General features: G+C 41.3%; 1 protein-coding gene across 1 annotated transcript in view; it reads left to right on the top strand.

Moving 5' to 3' along the window:
* Positions 1–17,584, top strand: part of adamtsl2 (ADAMTS-like 2) — a 200,161-nt gene that overhangs the window by 89,579 nt on the left and 92,998 nt on the right. Inside the window, exons 12-13 of the mRNA XM_060841240.1 lie at positions 436–539; positions 17,197–17,323. Coding sequence (XP_060697223.1) covers positions 436–539; positions 17,197–17,323 — 231 coding nt within the window. The remainder of the gene's footprint in view (positions 1–435; positions 540–17,196; positions 17,324–17,584) is intronic.

Below are 17,584 nucleotides of genomic sequence, written 5' to 3'. Positions count from 1 at the left end.
TTTAAAATATTTACAGTAATATCAAACTGTTTAAAGCAGAAATCTATCTAGTCAGATTAATAATTAGGTGCAATACTTCATCTTAGCCAAAATGAGAGATTAAACATCAAAAGCATCCAGGTTTTTTCAATCATTTAAAAAATAATAGTTACCTGTTGGACTGGTATCTGAAAATTGCTATTGGAATATCAACCGTAATACATGATGACTAAAATAGTACATCTGTCTGCTATTTAAATGGTCTCTTGTTTCTCTAAAGCTGGGTATTTTTATTACATTCTCTCTGTTTCTAGCCAGCTGAAGCTCTGCTTGTAACAAGTCTTGGAATGCTTCTTCAACAGCAGGACAGGTAGGTTTGTAACACACATGTTTGTGCAGTGCTTCATCCTGTTACTTTGCTCAGACATAATTCCTTGCACCAATTATTTCTTTCAGGAATAGACTGAAGATGCTGAGAAAGGGCCTGGGAGTGAGCGCTGCTGACATGTACAGATGGAAGCTGTCATCTCATGAACCTTGTAGTTCCACCTGCGCAACAGGTATCCTGTATACATTTAAGCATTCATATCATGGGACTTGCAGTGTGATAGAAAAAGATCACAGATTAGTATATCTACATAAGTATGCCTTTAAGAGAGTAACCCCATGGTTTCAAGGGCTATCTTACAAAATCCTTGATGATAGAGGCAAATTTGTAACTAATCTCACCACCTCCCACATAAGCACTTTAGCAAACATCAAGCATAGTGGTTGATTATTGGTGTGCAGAGTGGACTACTCCAGAAAAACAGACATGTCTGTCACAAACACAATACCATCATCTTGTAACATTTTACTACTTGGATTCTGTCTTAATCAGTGGCTAGCTATTTGGTTTCCCATCAGCAGGTGGTTGGTTGAAGTCCTATTTTAGAGACTAGTACACTTAATTGGAGATTTTGTCTGGGGTTTCTCATGATAGACCAAAACAAGATTTCTCCCAAAATTATGTGAATCAATTGGGAGAGTTCCTCAGGAAATTTCCAGTTGTTAAACCTTTAGAACGTTCTAAGGTTGTGCAAAATATTGCGTAAATGCAAGTGCTTTTTTCTTTACATTGTCTGAGACTTTATAAGCTTCAGCTATTTAAGAACAAAGAAAAATTACAGCACAGGAACAGGCCCTTCAGCCCTCCAAGCCTGCACTGATCCAGATCCTCTACCTAAACCTGTCACCTGTTTTCTAAGGATCTGTATCCTTCTACTCCCTGCCTGTCATGTATCTGTCTAGATACATCTTAAATTATGCTATTGTGCCCACCTCTACCACCTCTGCTGGCAACACATTCCAGGTACCCACCACTCTCTGCATAAAGAACTTTCCACGCATATCTCCCTTAAACCTTTCCCCTCTCACTTTGAACTTGTGACCCCGAGTAATTGAGTCCCCCACCCTGGGGGAAAAAGCTTCTTGCTACCTACCCTGTTAATTCTCCTCATGGCTTTGTAGACCTCAATCAGGTCCCCCATCAACCTCTCTCTTTCTAATGAAAATAATCCTAATCTACTAAACCTTTCTTCATAGCTAGTGCCTTCCATACCAGGCAACATCCTGGTGAAACTCCTCTGCACCCTCACCAACACATCCACATTCTTTTAGTGATGTGTCAACCAGAACTGTACACAGTATTCCAAATGTGGCCAAACCAAAGTCTTATACAACTGTAACATGACCTGCCAACTCTTGTACTCAATACGCTGTCCGATGAAGGAAAGCATGCTGTATGTCTTCTTGACCACTCTATCGAACTGCGTTGCCACCTTCAGGGTACAATGGATCTGAACACCAAGATCTTTCTGTACATCAATTTTCCCCAGGGCTTTTTCATTTACTGTATAGTTCGCTCAAGAATTGGATCTTCCAAAATGTGTCACCTTGCATCTGCCGGGATTGAACTCCATCTGCCATTTCTCTGCCCAAGTCTCCAATCTATCCATATTCTGCTGTATACTCTGACAGTTCCCTTCACTCTCTGCTATTCCACCAATCTTAGTATCATCTGCAAACTTGTTAATAGACCACCTATACCTTCCTCCAGATCATTTATGTATATCACAAACAACAGTGGTCCCAGCGTAGATCCCTGTGTAACAGCACTAATCACATTTTGAGAAACTCCCTTCCTCTACTACTCTCTGTCTCCTGTTGGCCAGCCAGTTCTCTATCCATTTGGCTAGTAGATCTTGAATCCCATGTGATTTCACTTCCTCCATCAGCCTACTATGGGGAACCTTATCAAACATCTTACTAAAGTTCATGTATATGACATCTACAGCCCTTCCCTCATCAATCAACTTTGTAATTTGCTCAAAGAATTCTATTAAGTTGGTAAGACATGACCTTCCCTGTACAAAACCATGTTGCCTATCACTGATAAGCCAATTTTCTTCCAAATGAGAATGGATCCTATCCCTAAGTATCTTCTCTTGCAGCTTTCCTACCACTGACGTCAGGCTCACCTATCTATAATAATTACCTGGATTAACCTTGCTACCCTTCTTAAACAAGGGGGCAACATTAGCAATTTTCCAGTCCTTCAGGACCTCACTCGTGTCCAAGGATTCTGCAAAGATATCTGTTAAGGTCCCAGCTATTTCCTCTCATTTCCCTCAGTAAACTGGGATAGATCCCGTCAGGACCTGGGGACTTATTCATCTTAATACCTTTTAGAATACCCAACACTTCCTCCTTAGGCCAACTTGACATAGAATAATCAAACACCTATCCCTAACTGCAACATCTGTCATGTTTCACTCCTCGCTGAATACCAATGCAAATTACTCATTAAGAATCTCGGCCCATTCTCTTTGACTCCACACATAACCTTCCTCCTTTGTACTTGATTGGGCCAAACCTTTCTCTGGTTACGCTCTTGCTCTTTAAGTATGCATAAAAGGCTTTGGAATTTTCTTTAACCCTGTTCGCTAAAGATATCTCATAACTCCCTTTAGCCCTCTTAATTCCCTCATTTCGATTGGCCCTACATTCTTCCAAAGCCTCGTCTGTCTTCAGTCACCTAGATCTTATGTATGCTTCCTTTTTCCTTTTAGCTAGTCTCTCAAATTCATTTGTCATCCATTCTTTCCTAATCTTGCCATTTTGTCCCCCATTTTCACAGGGGCATGTCTGTCCTTCACTCTAATCAACCTCTCTTTCAAAGCCTCTCACATATCAAATGTGGATTTACCTTCAAACTGCTGTTCACAATCCACATTCCCCAGCTCCTACCAAATTTTGGTATAGTTGGACTTCTCCCAGTTTAGCACTCTTCCTTTAGGACCATTTTCCTCTTTGTCCGCAAGTATTCTAAAATTTTGGGAATAATGATCACAATTCCCTAAGTAATCCCCTACTGAAACTTCAACCACCTGGCTGGGTTCATTCCCCAACACCAGCACCAGTATGGCCCTTTCCCAAGTTGAACTATTTACATACTTACCTTAAACCATCCTTGATGCTCCTTATGAATTCTGCTCCATCTAGACCTCAGCACGAAGTGAATCCCAGTCAGTGTTGGGAAAATTAAAATCTCCTGTCGTCCCCATCCTGTTGCTCCATAATCTGTTTACATGTTTGCACCTCTATCTCACACTCGCTGTTGGGAGGCCTGTAGTACAGCCCCAACATTGTTATCACACCCTTCCTTTTCTGAGCTCTGTCCATAGTAAATGGAATAGTAAAACGTAAACTCTCAAATTATATCCCGCCCTGCCCTCCCAATCAGTTAATATACTACCTGAGTAGCTGAGACAACTTGCTAACTTTCTACTCAGTTCAGAATTGAAAGATCATTTCCAATTCGGAGTGATAATATTTGTATGATGAGATCTACCAATTCTTTTGCATAAAAAATCATTGTAACATTGGATGCTGTGAAATAACAGTATAGTTAGAATGAGGCATGTCATATTTTACTAAATTACACTTAACTGTATTAAGTACCTACAAATTAATTAGATCATGCTTCTCATGATGTTAGGTATCCAGCATAACTGATTATACCCAAGTATCTGTACCTCCTAATGATATATTACCTCATCCTATCAGTTTCATGTCGAATATAACTTCTCATTAATGTATTTATAGCAGGCTCAGATGACTGATGCATGTAAAGGACTTTATGAATTCAACCTGATTGTTGCCAGTGGCCCAACAAAAATGTTTCTTGTGATTATGGGTAATAAAAATAGTAGAAAAACTGATGAAACTTTACTTCATTGAATACCAAAAAAATGAGTTAATTATCTGCTGTGTGAACATATAAATGCAACCTTCCAATTCTGAATAACAATGAGTTATGCCATTGGGAGCTCATTCCTCCTGGTAGGTCACCACATTGGCAAGATCAGGGTAGGTGCCAGACAAAGTGTGATTCAAAGTCCTAGGTGGCAGAACAGGCAAAGGAAGACTCTGCATCTAACTATGAAGAGAGGAGAAGGGTGCAGCAAAAAAGTGGTCCCAATTGGTATTGTTCAATACATCAGTGAAATCTGATGGACAATGACAGCACCCCAAGATCTCCATATTAAATAAAGTCATGTGCAGCCTTCTCTAAGAATCCATTTGACAAGTCCAATAATATCCATCACCATTGGACAGTAGGCAACAGGGACGGGGATATGTACCTGAGAGTCACTGGTCAAGAATCTGTTCACAGACAATAGAGACATGAAGAATCAGCACCTGTGACTGAGCAACCTCTTCAGGCTGGTGTTCTGATCCAGCTAATGTTATTATTGGACAGGTCAGATCCCAGACTGAAGCCTGACTTGATGGTTAATTTTTTTTTTGCTTTGGTCAAAATGGTCTTTCACTGAAATAGATTTTGTTTGAATGATAAAACAGAAGTTTATTAACCAAAAGAAATAAAGGTAAAGTGGAATAAACCAACCTATTTATTGACAACACAAATTCAAGGTTTTTAAACACACTGTAAAAGTATAATCACATTACTTCCAACACAAAATCCTTTTTACTGTGGTTGTGCGTATGTCCGCTGAGCTGGGAAGTTGATTTACAGACATTTCATTCCCTATCTAGGTGACATCTTCAGTGCTTTGGAGTCTCCTGTGAAGCACTGCTGTACTGTATCTGTTGTAATTTATTTGGTTTCATTCCTGTGCCTTCCAATTGCCGGTTCTGGTTGTTTGTTGTGGTGGCCAGTATATAGAGTCTACGTCTGTGTACTTGATGGAATCCATGAATGAATACCATGCTTCTAGAGATTCTTCAGCTGTCCTCTAGCTTGTCCTTTGATCGTTGTGTTGTGGTCGAATTTCTGGTCCTTGTTAGCTATGTGTGTCATGACTAGGGACAGCTGGTCGTGGCATTTAGTGGCTAGTTGATGTTTGTGGATTTGGATTGCTAGCTGTCTGCCTGTTTGTCCACTATAGTGTTTTGTGCAGTCTTTGCGTGGAATCTTGCAAATTACATTTGTCCTGCACATGATTGATATCAGGTCTTTTGTTCTGGTGAGTCATTGTCTGCATTTGGCAGTCAGTTTTTGTGGATCCTAGTGGTCGGAGAATTCTGGCTGCCAGTTTGGAGACATTTTTTATTTAAGGTAGCGTTGCTAGAGAGTTAGGTCCTAGCATGTCCTTATCGCGTTGCTTGTCTGTTAGGCATCTGCGGATGAAATTGCGAGATATCCGTTCTTGGCGAAAATGTGGACGACATTTTTGTTATCATTAAAAGAACAGAAATCAAGAACACACACCAGATTATCAGCACCATGCTTACAGAGATCAGATTTACGAGAAAGGAAGAAACCAGCAATCAACTCCCATTCCTGGATGTGATGGTAGAAAGAGCTCAGAACAGTGAATGCACCACGAAAGTATTCAGGAAAGCCACACACCGACCAAGTCCTGCACTACACCAGTAACCACCTCAACACACACAAGAGAAGCTGTATTACGACCCTGTTCAAAAGGGCTACATCACACAGCAGCTCTCCCGACCTATGAAGGGAAGAAGAAGAACATGTCTACGGGGTATTTGCTAAGAATGGTTAACCCCACAACTTCGTCAGCAGATGCTTAACAGACAGACAACACGATGAGGACATACCATGACTTAACTCATTAGTAACGTTACCTTATATAAGAAAATGTCTCAGAACTGACAGTCAGACTTCTCTGACCACTGGGATCCATGACAGCCCATAAACCAACAGACACGCTCAGACAACAACTGACCAGGACAAACAACCTGATACCCATCATGTGCAAGACAAATGTAATTTACAAGATTCCATGCAAGACTGCACAGACAATCCCAAGCATATCTGAGTATGACCATTCTCATCCAAGTACTTCACAGGACTGCTTATAACAGAGTAACACCTCAAAAAGTAGCCATCTCTCCTTCTAATCTGTGGGTAATAACATAGAAATGCAAGTAGGCAATTTGGACTTTGAGCCTGTTCCACCATTCGATGTGATCAAGGCTGATTATCCAACTCAGTATCCTGTTCCCACTTTCTCCTCATACTCTTTGAACCCTTTAGCTCTAAGAACTAAATCTAACTCCTTCTTGAAAACATTCAATATTCTTTCCTCACCCACTTTCTTTGGCAGAGACTTCCATAGATTCACCACTTTTTGTGTGAAGAAATTTATCCTCATCTCAGTCATAAATGATATGCCCCACATACTTAGACAGTAAGCCCTGGTCCTGGGCTCACTGGTCATTGGGAATATCCTTCCTACATTTACCCTGTCTAGTTGTGTTAGAATTTTGTAGGTTTTTATGAGACTGCCCCTCATTTTCTGTACTCCAATGAATATGGTCCTAACCGCTCCAGTCTCTCTTTATATGTCACTCAAGCCATTCTAGGGGGCAGTCTGGTAAACCTTTGTTGTGCTTCCTCCATAACCGGAATATTTTTTCCCTGTAAGGAAATCAAAACTGTTTCCTTACACCATGGTCCTGTACAATTGTAGCAAGGCATCCCTGCTCCATACTCATCCTCTTGCTATGAATGCCAACATACCATTTCTCTCCTTCATGCCTGCTGCAACTGCATGCTTACTTTCTGTGACACTAATTCAAGGACACTCCAACTTCATTGCACTTGCCCTTTTCTCAATGTATCACTATTCAGATAATAATGTGCCTTCCTATTTTTGCTAACAGACTAGATAACCTCAGATTTGTCCACATTATATTTCGTCTGCATACATTTGCCCACCACTCACTTTGTCCAAATCACACTAAAGCAAGTCTGCATCCTCCTTACAGTTCATCCAACCAGCTTTGTGTTAACTTCAAACTTTGAGATATTACGTTTAGTTCCCTCATCCCCATCATACGATATATTATGAATAGCTGGAATTCCAGCACTCTCTCCAGTGCCCTACTAGTCACTGCCTCTTGGAAAAATACCCATTTATTCCCATTCTGTGCTGCTTGTCTGCAGTCTTACATGCTAATCTCTTATGTGGGGCCTTTCAAAAGCCTTCTGGAAGTCCAAGTAGACTGATCCATTGGCTCCCATTTGTCAACTTTATTAGTTACATCTTTGACAAATCCACTGGAGTTTTCCATTCATTTCTGTTTTGTAAATCCATGCTGACACTGCAATCCCGCCACTGTTTAAGTGCTCCCCCTAATCAGTTTGACTAGTTATGTCCTCTATGTCCTGATTTTTGTGCAGAAGACTTACCCAGACAATTTTCCACATTGTCAGGTAGATGTTAATATTGCGCCTTTAATAGAACAACTTGGTTAAGGGTGTAGCTTGTTCTGAAGTACAAGTCTCTAGAACTATAGCCTGGATGTAGTCAGGGCTCATAGCCTTTTGAGGATCCAGTGTCTCAAAACATTTCCTTGTGTTGCATGCAATAAATCAAATTGGTTGAAGACTGGCATCTGTGATATTGGGGATCTTTGGGGGAGACTGAGATGGATAATTCACTTGCCACTTCTGACTGAAGATTATTGCAAATACTACAGTCTTATCTTTTGCACTGTTGTGCTGGGCTCCCTTGTTATTGAAGATGGGGATATCTGTGCAGTCACTAATGAGCAACATCCACATTGACTATGAATGACTTTTAAGAAGTATAAATTTCCAGAAAGACCCATTTATGATGCTTTTGAGCTAGATAGATGCTCATTACCATTCAAGCGCGTTGATGATCTGCCATCAGATCTCAGCAAGGATTGAGTGACACAGACACTATGTAGATATTTGGCTTGAACAAGGCCATAATTCATGACATGTCAGTGTTTTGATTTAGAATACCTCCAAGTGCTTTGTATTTGTCCTTTTGGCAGAAGTTAGTATTTGTTCTAATGAAGCCATGCAGAGTACACTTTGTCAGCAGGAGGACACTTTTCCCATGCCATTTTCTGAAGTTCCTCTCCAGACTTTGGAGTTATGGTCAACCCGAGTGCAAAAGTGCCCAGAGGAGGATCTTTTGTTCTTTTGGAATGACAATGAGGAATCAAGGTCAGAATAGGACTGTTGGTTAATATTTTGATTTGAGCCAAGTGTTAGGACATAAATACTGATGTCTGTGGCATATTGACTGCAGCCAAGCTGGAGATATAATGTCATGAGTTTTTCATTTATATAATTGGGGAGATCTGTTGTAGTCAGTTGCTACAGTGAAGGAATGGTGATATATTTTCAAACCTAAATGGTATGTGACTTGGAGGTGAATTATTGTTCCCAAGCAACTGCTGTTCTTGTTCTTTTGAATGGTAGTGGTCATGGTTTGAAGATGCTGTCTAAACAGCCTTTGTAAATTTCATCTTGGAGATGGTAAACACAGCTGAATGTTTGTGGATGTGGCGCCAGTCAAGCAGGTTGATTTGATCTGGGTGAAGTCAAGCTTTCTGAGTATATATGAACTGCATTCATCCAGGCAAGTGGGGATATTCTATCAGATTTCTGTTTTTACCTTGTAAAGGGTTGACTGGCTTTAGAAATTCAGGAGGTCAGCTTCTCTTTGCAGGATTCCTAGTCTCTGACGTGAGTTGTGGCCAGATATGGCACATAAGATTATTGAATAAGATAAGAACTCTTGATATTGAGGATTGAATATTAACATTAATATAGAATTGGCAAACTGATAGAAGATAGGTTTGGGATGAGGGGGTAGCATTTTCAGAATAGCAACCTGTAACTAGTAGAATGCCACAGGGTTTAATGTTTTGGCTACAATAATTTAATATTATACATTAAGGAGTTGGATTACAGGAAACATCCTTTCTACCAGTACCTGTCAAGACCCCTGAGGAACATGTATGTTTCTGTTTCAAAAAAAAACCTTTTACTCTTCTAAACTGGGCTGACAACTTATTCCAAGTATTAGTCTGGTAAATTCTCTGAACTGCTTTCAATGCATTTATGTCCTGAGAGTGTATAGGGCATAATTTCAAAATTTACAGATGAATATATGCAAAGACAAAAGAGTTGTGATGATCCTTTATGAAACACTAACAAGGCTTCAATTGCACAGGATTTGAAGCCTTTAGAAAAGATACAAGACATTTATCAGAATGATTCCAAAACATGAGATTGTTACAAGGACAAAGGAAGCTGGAGTTGCTTTCCTTAGAGAAGTTCACAGTGCTCCTTAAAATCATGAGAGACTAAATTGACTAGGTAAGAAACTTTCCTATAGGTGGAAGGGTTGAGAACTAGATGATGGCAATTCAAGCTGAATTGAAAAAGAACCAATGATGACACGAGGAACCTTTTTTACAGAATGAGTAGATTGAACTTGTCTTCACCATTCTATTATGGCTTTCAGAAGGGAAGTGGATTAGGAACTGAAAGGAAAGTTTGCAGGGATCGGGCCGGAACATGAGGATTGAGTTGAATTGCTTTTTTAAGAATCTGGCACCTACACAAAGTGTCAAATGGCCGCATTCTGTGGTGTAGCCATTCAGTGATCCTAAATGACAATGAGGAAGCTGAACTGCTCTTCCTCAACTCCAGTCAAAATATCTTCGCCCCCATGATCATAATATTCTTGCTGTTGATTTTGACTGTCTGAGGTCATATATTGCTTAATGATTTGGCTTGCAGGTCCATTTTATAGCCATCACAAACTCTACTGTTTTTAATCTCATAGCATTGTTTGCTTCCACCTGTGACTTACTTTTATCCATAGTTAAACCTTAATTTATGGACTCAGCAAGATGGCGGTGATTCTGTAGAACTGCTGTGGACAGCTCTGCCTAACAGCGAAGGCACACTAGTGTTTTTTGCCATCCCTGACCAACTTATGTGGTGGAATTATTAGTTTAAAACCTTACAGAACACATATTTGTTAATATTTGGGAGTGGGAAGGATGCCAAAGGGAAAAGGAGCAAGCAAACAGCAGCAGGGAGGACACTCCCCTGCAGCACCTACCCCACCAGAGACTGCAGCAGCAGCAGCCTCTCCTGAATCCCCCGGGGATCTGACAGACTCACAGGAATTGGCTGCGGCGATGGAGAGACTTAGCTTGAAAGTTGGGGCTGTGATTGAGGGGATCCATGGGGAGATTCGTGCCCAGGTCCAACCTATCACATCCATGCTGCAGAAGCATGAGCAGGAGATCCAGGGCCTTGGGGTGAGGCTGGAGGGAGGTGGAGGGTCGAACTAAGGCCTCGGAAGCTGTGATGGAGTCCTCATCCAGTCGGATCCAGGTGCTGGAGAGAGAGGTGCGGGCCTTGGGAAACCATATCGACGACCTCGAAAATCGAGGTTGGATGATAAATATCTGAATTGTCGGGCTCCCTGAAGGTGAGGAAGATGAGCAGCCAGTCAGCTTCTTTGAAAACTGGCTGCCGATGGTTTTGGGCCTTCACATGGAGTCCAGCAGGCTGCAGATTGAAAGGGCATATCAGGTTACAGTGCACAGGTCAGGCCATTGCAGCGCCCCTGCTCGGTCCTAGTGCACCTCCACTCATATAAGGATAAGCAAAAAGTCATAGAAGCTTCCAGATCCCTGGGAAAAGATCCGCAGGCACTGCTGCACAAAGGGTCAAAAATCATGTTTTTCCAGGATTTCTCTGCAGCTGTAATTCGAAAGAGGAAATCCTTTGATGAAGTTAAAAAGAGGCTGAGGAACCTGGGCATCCAGTACTCCATGAGGTACCCCACAATGCTCCATTTCAGCCACAGGGACTCAGTTTATACATTTGACTGAGCAGATAAAGCTGAAAATGTTGTAGACACTTTAAAATAGACAGATTGGCCTGAAGAATATGTTAATGTTAGTTCTCTTTTCTATCTTTCTCCATGTTTTTCCCTTCCTTTCTTTAATTCATTTCTTTCTCCCTAATAATTTCCTTTTTGGAAAGGGGGGAAAAGAGCTTGGAATAAGTTGTTGCTTTTTTTTAATAACTGGGTTTTCTGATGGGAAATTGTGTGGATGTTCTTTGTTGTCTCTCCTTTTTTTAATTTGTTTCTCTTTTAGTTACAAGTAGGGGCGACATGAAGCCAGGGATGAGTGAAGCGTTCATCCTGACTTTGTCTTTTTTCTGTTGATTTAAGGATCATCTCCTTGGTTTTTTTCTGGCCTAAGACTGGGGCACAGTCTGGGTTTAAAGGAGCTGTGAAGGAGGGGATGTGTACGGTGAGTGCCCCCTATGGGCAGGTGGAAGAGTCTTCCATTCAAGGTTTTATAGTTGGTCTTCTTTGTAGTTTTTTATGAGTCTTTTTATTTATTCATGCTCAGCGCTTTGTAAGCAGGGTTCTCCCTCTGAGGGGTTCAAGGGTCTCTGAAAGGGGATATGGCTAAGTGTCTTATTGAATGGTGCACCTGGAACATTAAGGGAAGTCATTCAGCTGTTAAAAGTAAAAAAGTGCTTTCTAGCCTTAAGAGGGAACGGATTGATATTGTTTTGTTGCAGGAAACCCGTCTTGATGATGGGTAACACCTTAAATTACAACAAGGGGGTTATGGCTGGGTATTCTTTTCATCCTTTACTACTAAAAGTAGGGGAGTGGAGGTACTTATCCAGAAAAATCTTCCATTCACATTATTAGAGCAGGTGAAAGATGAGCAGGGACGGTTGTGATTCTTAAAGCCCTGATACATGGGGAGGAAAATGGTATTTTAAATGTGTACTGTCCTCTCATATTTTTGATTAGTGCTTTCTCTAAATTGAGTGCTTTTGGAACATGGCCCATTATTATAGGGGGGGATTTTAATCTTTTGGATCCGACAGTGGACAGGATGCCTTGTGAGTCCCCAACTATTTCTTGGCAGGTCAAGCAGATGGTTGACTTATGCGAGGAGTTGGGGCTGGTGGATATTTGGAGATGTCTTCACCCTACTGGCAGGTACTTTACCTTTTCTTCAAGCCCAAATAAATGTCACATGAAGATTGACCTCTTTCTGGCTCCCTCGAGCCATCTGGATTCGATTATGGGTTGTAAAATTGGGAATATAGCTATCTCTGATCACGCGGCGGTATATTTGGAGGTTAAGGCCAAGAGTGAAGGGCTAGGTTTGCAACACTGATGTTTGGACCCTTTTCTCCTTAAGGATTCCAAATTTGTGGAATACCTTTTGAAGGAGTTTCAGGAATTCTTGACTATCAACTCAGGCACGCCTAGTAGTCTGTCTATGCTATGGGAGACTGCTAAGGCCTTTGCTAGGTGTTAGCTATTTCCTATTCGGCTAGCCGGAAATGACAGAAGGAGGAACAGCAGCGTCTACTTGAGACGCGGTTGAAAGCAACCGAGGCAGCACATTTTGCACGGCCTTCAGTGACTAAGCTACAGTGGATCACGGCCCTTCGGGCTGCCTTGAATTCAACACTGACACAAAATGCAAAGAAAGAACTTGGTTTTGCTAGACAAAGGCTGTTCTAATGTGGGGAAAGGACAGGGAAGTATTTAGCACACCTGACTAGGAAAAAGCGTGCTAGATACCATGCTAAAAAGATTAATGAGGCTTTTCGGAGCTTTTACAATGAATTATATCAGTCTGAAAGTTGTGAAGACAGGATGGCTAAAATGGAGACCTTTTTTAAGAATTTGGACCTCCCAGGGGTAAACTTGGTACAGGCCTCTCTCCTTAATGACAATTCAGGAAATACAGGATGCAGCTCGACAACTTCAGAGTGGGAAAGTGCCTGGCCCTGATGATCTTCCGGGTGAATTTTATAAGGAATTTATAGGGATTCTGTCAGGGCCGATGTCAGGGAGATGTACAATCACTCCTATATGCATGAATGCCTACCACCATCTTTGAGAGTAGCTAATATTTCCTTAATTCTTAAGAAGGGGAAGGTTCCTGAAGATTGTGCCTCATACAGGCCCATCTCTCTATTAAATTCAGATTTCAAGATTCTGTCTAAGATCCTGGTGCTGAGACTGGAAAGGATGTTGCCCCATATTATTAAAGAGGACCAGACAGGCTTTATAAGGGTCCGTAGGTCCTCTAATAATATTAAAAGGTTGCTGAATATGTTCTAGTGTTGTCAGCAACGATCGATTCAGGGGTTGGTGATTTCCTTAGGTGCAGAGAAAGCATCTGACTGGATGGAATGTCTTAGAACAGTTTGGGTTGGGTGGAGGTTTTATATCGCCACCCTCTGGCCATGGTCATCACCAACGGGGTGAAGTCTGGGAATTTTAGGATTGATGGGGTAGTGGCAAGGCTGCCCCCTCTTACCATTGTTGTTTACGTTGGTGATAGAGCCGCTGGCAGAGGCTATTCACTCTGGAAGTGGTATTGAGGGCACACAAGATTATACTGTATGTGGATGATGTCTTTCTGTTTTTATTGAGCCTAATGACCTCCGTACCCCATTTGATACAATGTATGAATTCATTTGGGGCTATTTCAGGGTATAAGATTAACTTTGCAAAATCGGAGGCTATGCCTTTGGGGGAACCTTAAGGATGTGCCAGAAGTTGAAGGTGGCCCTAAGTTCCCTTTTAAGTGGTCACGGGCAGCGTTCTGATACCTAGGCATTTTTATTACCCCCAAGTTTGATCTGTTATTTCGGACTAACTTTGCTCACTTGCTCAACAATATTAGGCGAGATCTCCAGAGATGGGAGGCTCTTCCAGTTTCATGTCTGGGCCAAATATCTCTCATTAAGATGAATGTTCTTCCTTGTTTGCATTATCCCATGCGTACGCTCCCTATACAGTTTCCCAGGTCAATGCTGCGGAAGCTTATGGGATTGTTTGGTTCCTTTGTCTGGCATCGTGGGCAGCCCCTTATCAAACTTACTAAATTGGAATTGCCTCAAGGAGGGGGAGGAGTTGATTTCCCAGACATCAGGAGGTATCAATTGAGTTCCCTGCTGTCCTTTGTCTGTGATTGGGTAGGTAACGATCCAAGCTCAATATGGCTGGATATTGAGGCCTTCCAGGAAAAGTGCCCTCTTATTAACCTGTTGGTCATGGATAAGATGAGGACAGTTATGGATCACTGCTGGAACCCCATTGTCATTAGTACAGTCAAGGCATGGAGGGCGATGCGTCAGAGTGAGGGCTGTTTATCCAAGACTTCGCCACTTACACCTATAGTTGGCATGCCAGGGTTCTGACCAGGAATGATGGACTCAGGGTTCAAACTATGGGCAGCGAGAGGAGTTCCTAGTTTGGGAGACTTGTTTGAGGTGGAGGTTATGATGTCTTTTGAGCAACTGAGCCACAAATACGGGTTGCCCAGCAGAAATCTTTTCCGTTTTTTACAGGTTAGGGATTTCATCCAGAAGAAGACTATGCTTCTCACTAAGGGTAAAAAATGAGGTCTGCAGATGCTGGAGATCTCAGTTGAAAATGTGTTGCTGGTTAAAGCACAGCAGGTTAGGCAGCATCCAAGGAATAGGAAATTCGACGTTTCGGGCATAAGGCCTTCATCAGGATGAAGGGCTTATGCCTGAAACGTCGAATTTCCTATTCCTTGGATGCTGCCTAACCTGCTGTGCTTTAACCAGCAACACATTTTCAACTACGCTTCTCACTAAGCCCTATAAGCCCGATACCGAGAGGTTGTAGCTACATTCCACAAGCACCCTTTCGGTTAGTGCCCTCTATTGCCTGCTGGGTGGCAGGGTCTGGCAGGATATTAACCGGTTACGTGAGGTCTGGGAGCAAGAGTTAGGAGTGGAGGTCTCTTCTGAAACATGGGAGAACATATGGGAGAATACTCGAAAGATCTCTATCTGTGATAGAACATGCGCTACGCTGTTAAAAATTCTGCACAGGGTTCATCTGGCACCAGACCGTCTGGCAAAGCTTTAAAAAGGGGCATCTCCAGTGTGCCCCAAATGTAGAATAAGTGTAGGTACTCTTACCCATTGCTTCTGGACAGGCCACAGGCTCCGTGTTTACTGGAGCGCCATGGCAGGAGAGATAGGGAGGGGATTGAGGACTGAAGTCAAAGTAGACCCGATATCTCTCCTCTTAGGTCTACCAGATTTACCATCTTTAGATGGGCATGGGAAGAAACTACTTAATGTTCTTGCATACTGTGCACAGAAGAATTTTCTGAAGAATTGGAGTGGCAGAAATTAATTGTGGAGCACATTCCCTTGGACTTTTTTACAAACATGGTGCACCACACAACAGACTATTTTTATAAGACATGGCAGCCCTACTTGAGTTATTTGGATATAGATTTGTCAGTTACCTTAACTAGGGCATTTGATTAACCATGATGGTTAGATTTGTCAAGCCCTGGGCCCTGGAGGGGGTCTTCTGAGTTAATACAGGTATATATACAATGCTCCTGTTCCTTTGTTTGGAAGGTTTGCGTTGAGCATAGCTGTTCTGTATTTTGTGGAGTTTTAAAAATTTTTTTTGCTTTTTCTTTTTTTGGTGTTGCTTTACACAGTGTTAGGGTTTGTTTTGTATTATAGGGTAGGTTAGCAGTTAGTAGATAGTAGTATTGTAACTTGTGGTTTTTTTTCATTTTGTAATACTGATATTTGTTATTGATTGTATTTTTCAATATTTTTATATGTTTGTAAAGTTAAAAAAAATTGCTAATAAATATATTTACGAAAGAAACTTAATTTATGCTTCGTTTACCCTGAGGCTCAAGTTTTTCAATGTATTCTTCATTGTTTGTGAAATGCACACAATTATAATACCAATTCATCCAAAGTACTGTCATTCTCATTCTATCAAATCGACTCACCTTTGGGGTGTGTTCTCAGTATGGAAAATTCAAAAGTTGTATCTACATGAAAAATGCAGACAGGGTCTTAGATTCTGAGCTGCCTAAGTACCAATCTACCTGGTCAGTTTCAGTAATATTCTTTATGAAGTCATCTTCGCTCAGTTGGAAGAATTCTTCCTGAGTCAGTAAAAATCGCTACAGACTTGATGAGAATAACATCTAAACTCATGTCTCAACTTGAACAAAGGATGGTCTCTCCAATAATGCAACATACTCTCAGTGCTGCACTGAAATATCAGACTATAGGTTCTGGATCATATGGCCTAACAGTATAGTGGAGGCAAGTTCAATCTTGGCTTTCAGCAGTGAAGTGGATTAGCAACTGAATAAGAAATGTTTACAACGCTCGGGGTGAAATGTGAGGGAATGAAATTAATTGAGTTGCTGTTTCAAGAAGCTGGTATCTGTACAGGGTGTCAATAGGCCTCCTTTAGTGCTGCAGCCATTCAATGATCCAGGGCCAAAGGGTCTCTCTGTGATGTTAGAGTTTATGACTAAGTCCATGCCAAAGAATTTTCAACAATGATGTTGATCATCCCTCCTAATATTGTGTGCTCTGCTTTCTTAAGTAAGTTACCTTGGGATTGGGAATTATTTAAGGCATTAAAATTTGCTTTGCTGTTAGGAAATCAGCAGGTAGTGCAGCAATGTGCATTTGGTACTTCCATTCAGTGGCAAAGCAAAGTAGTGACAAAATCTGTTGAAATCCATTTATAGTCACCTCTCCAGGGTAGGTTTTAGTCATGTCTCCATTGGCATGTAATCAAAGCATGCTGCAACTCAAAATATCTTGTGATCAGACAGCAAAATATTGACCTTAATTAATTGCCAGATAACCAGAGGTGATAGTGTGATTATCTGCTGCCACTTGGGCTGAAGGGCCTGTTTTGTGCTGTACTGTTCTATATGTTTTATAATTTTATAATCCATGGGACGGGATTAAAAGCAAAATGCAGTTACACGTAATATGTCCCTATTTGAACAATTGTTTACTATGTGCAGGAGTATCGACTTCTTACGCATTGTGTGTTCGTTATGATGGCATTGAAGTTGATGATTCATATTGTGATTCTGTGACTCGACCAGAGCCAGTTCATGAATTTTGTGTTGGAAGAGAATGTCAACCAAGGTGAGTTATCAGTTTCTTATATATATTATCCCTTCCCATGTTTGTGTTAAAACAATTGATTTCTCAAACTGTGTTTAAGTATATTGATTTGTGACAACCATTGGTCGCACATGGTATTAAAAGGAATGTACCTGATGAGTGGATAAATAACTAGTGAACAGAAACAAAAGTTTTTTTGGATTAATAGAATTTGGGTGGTCACTACACATCAGGTCAGTATAAAAACCTATCTTCGTTTCCTTTTTGTATAACTTGTTTTAG

Source organism: Hemiscyllium ocellatum, chromosome 21, assembly GCF_020745735.1.
Source record: "Hemiscyllium ocellatum isolate sHemOce1 chromosome 21, sHemOce1.pat.X.cur, whole genome shotgun sequence".
Lineage (NCBI taxonomy): Eukaryota > Metazoa > Chordata > Chondrichthyes > Orectolobiformes > Hemiscylliidae > Hemiscyllium > Hemiscyllium ocellatum.
Note: the sequence above shows the minus strand (reverse complement) of the source record. Positions and strands in the feature narration are given on the sequence as shown.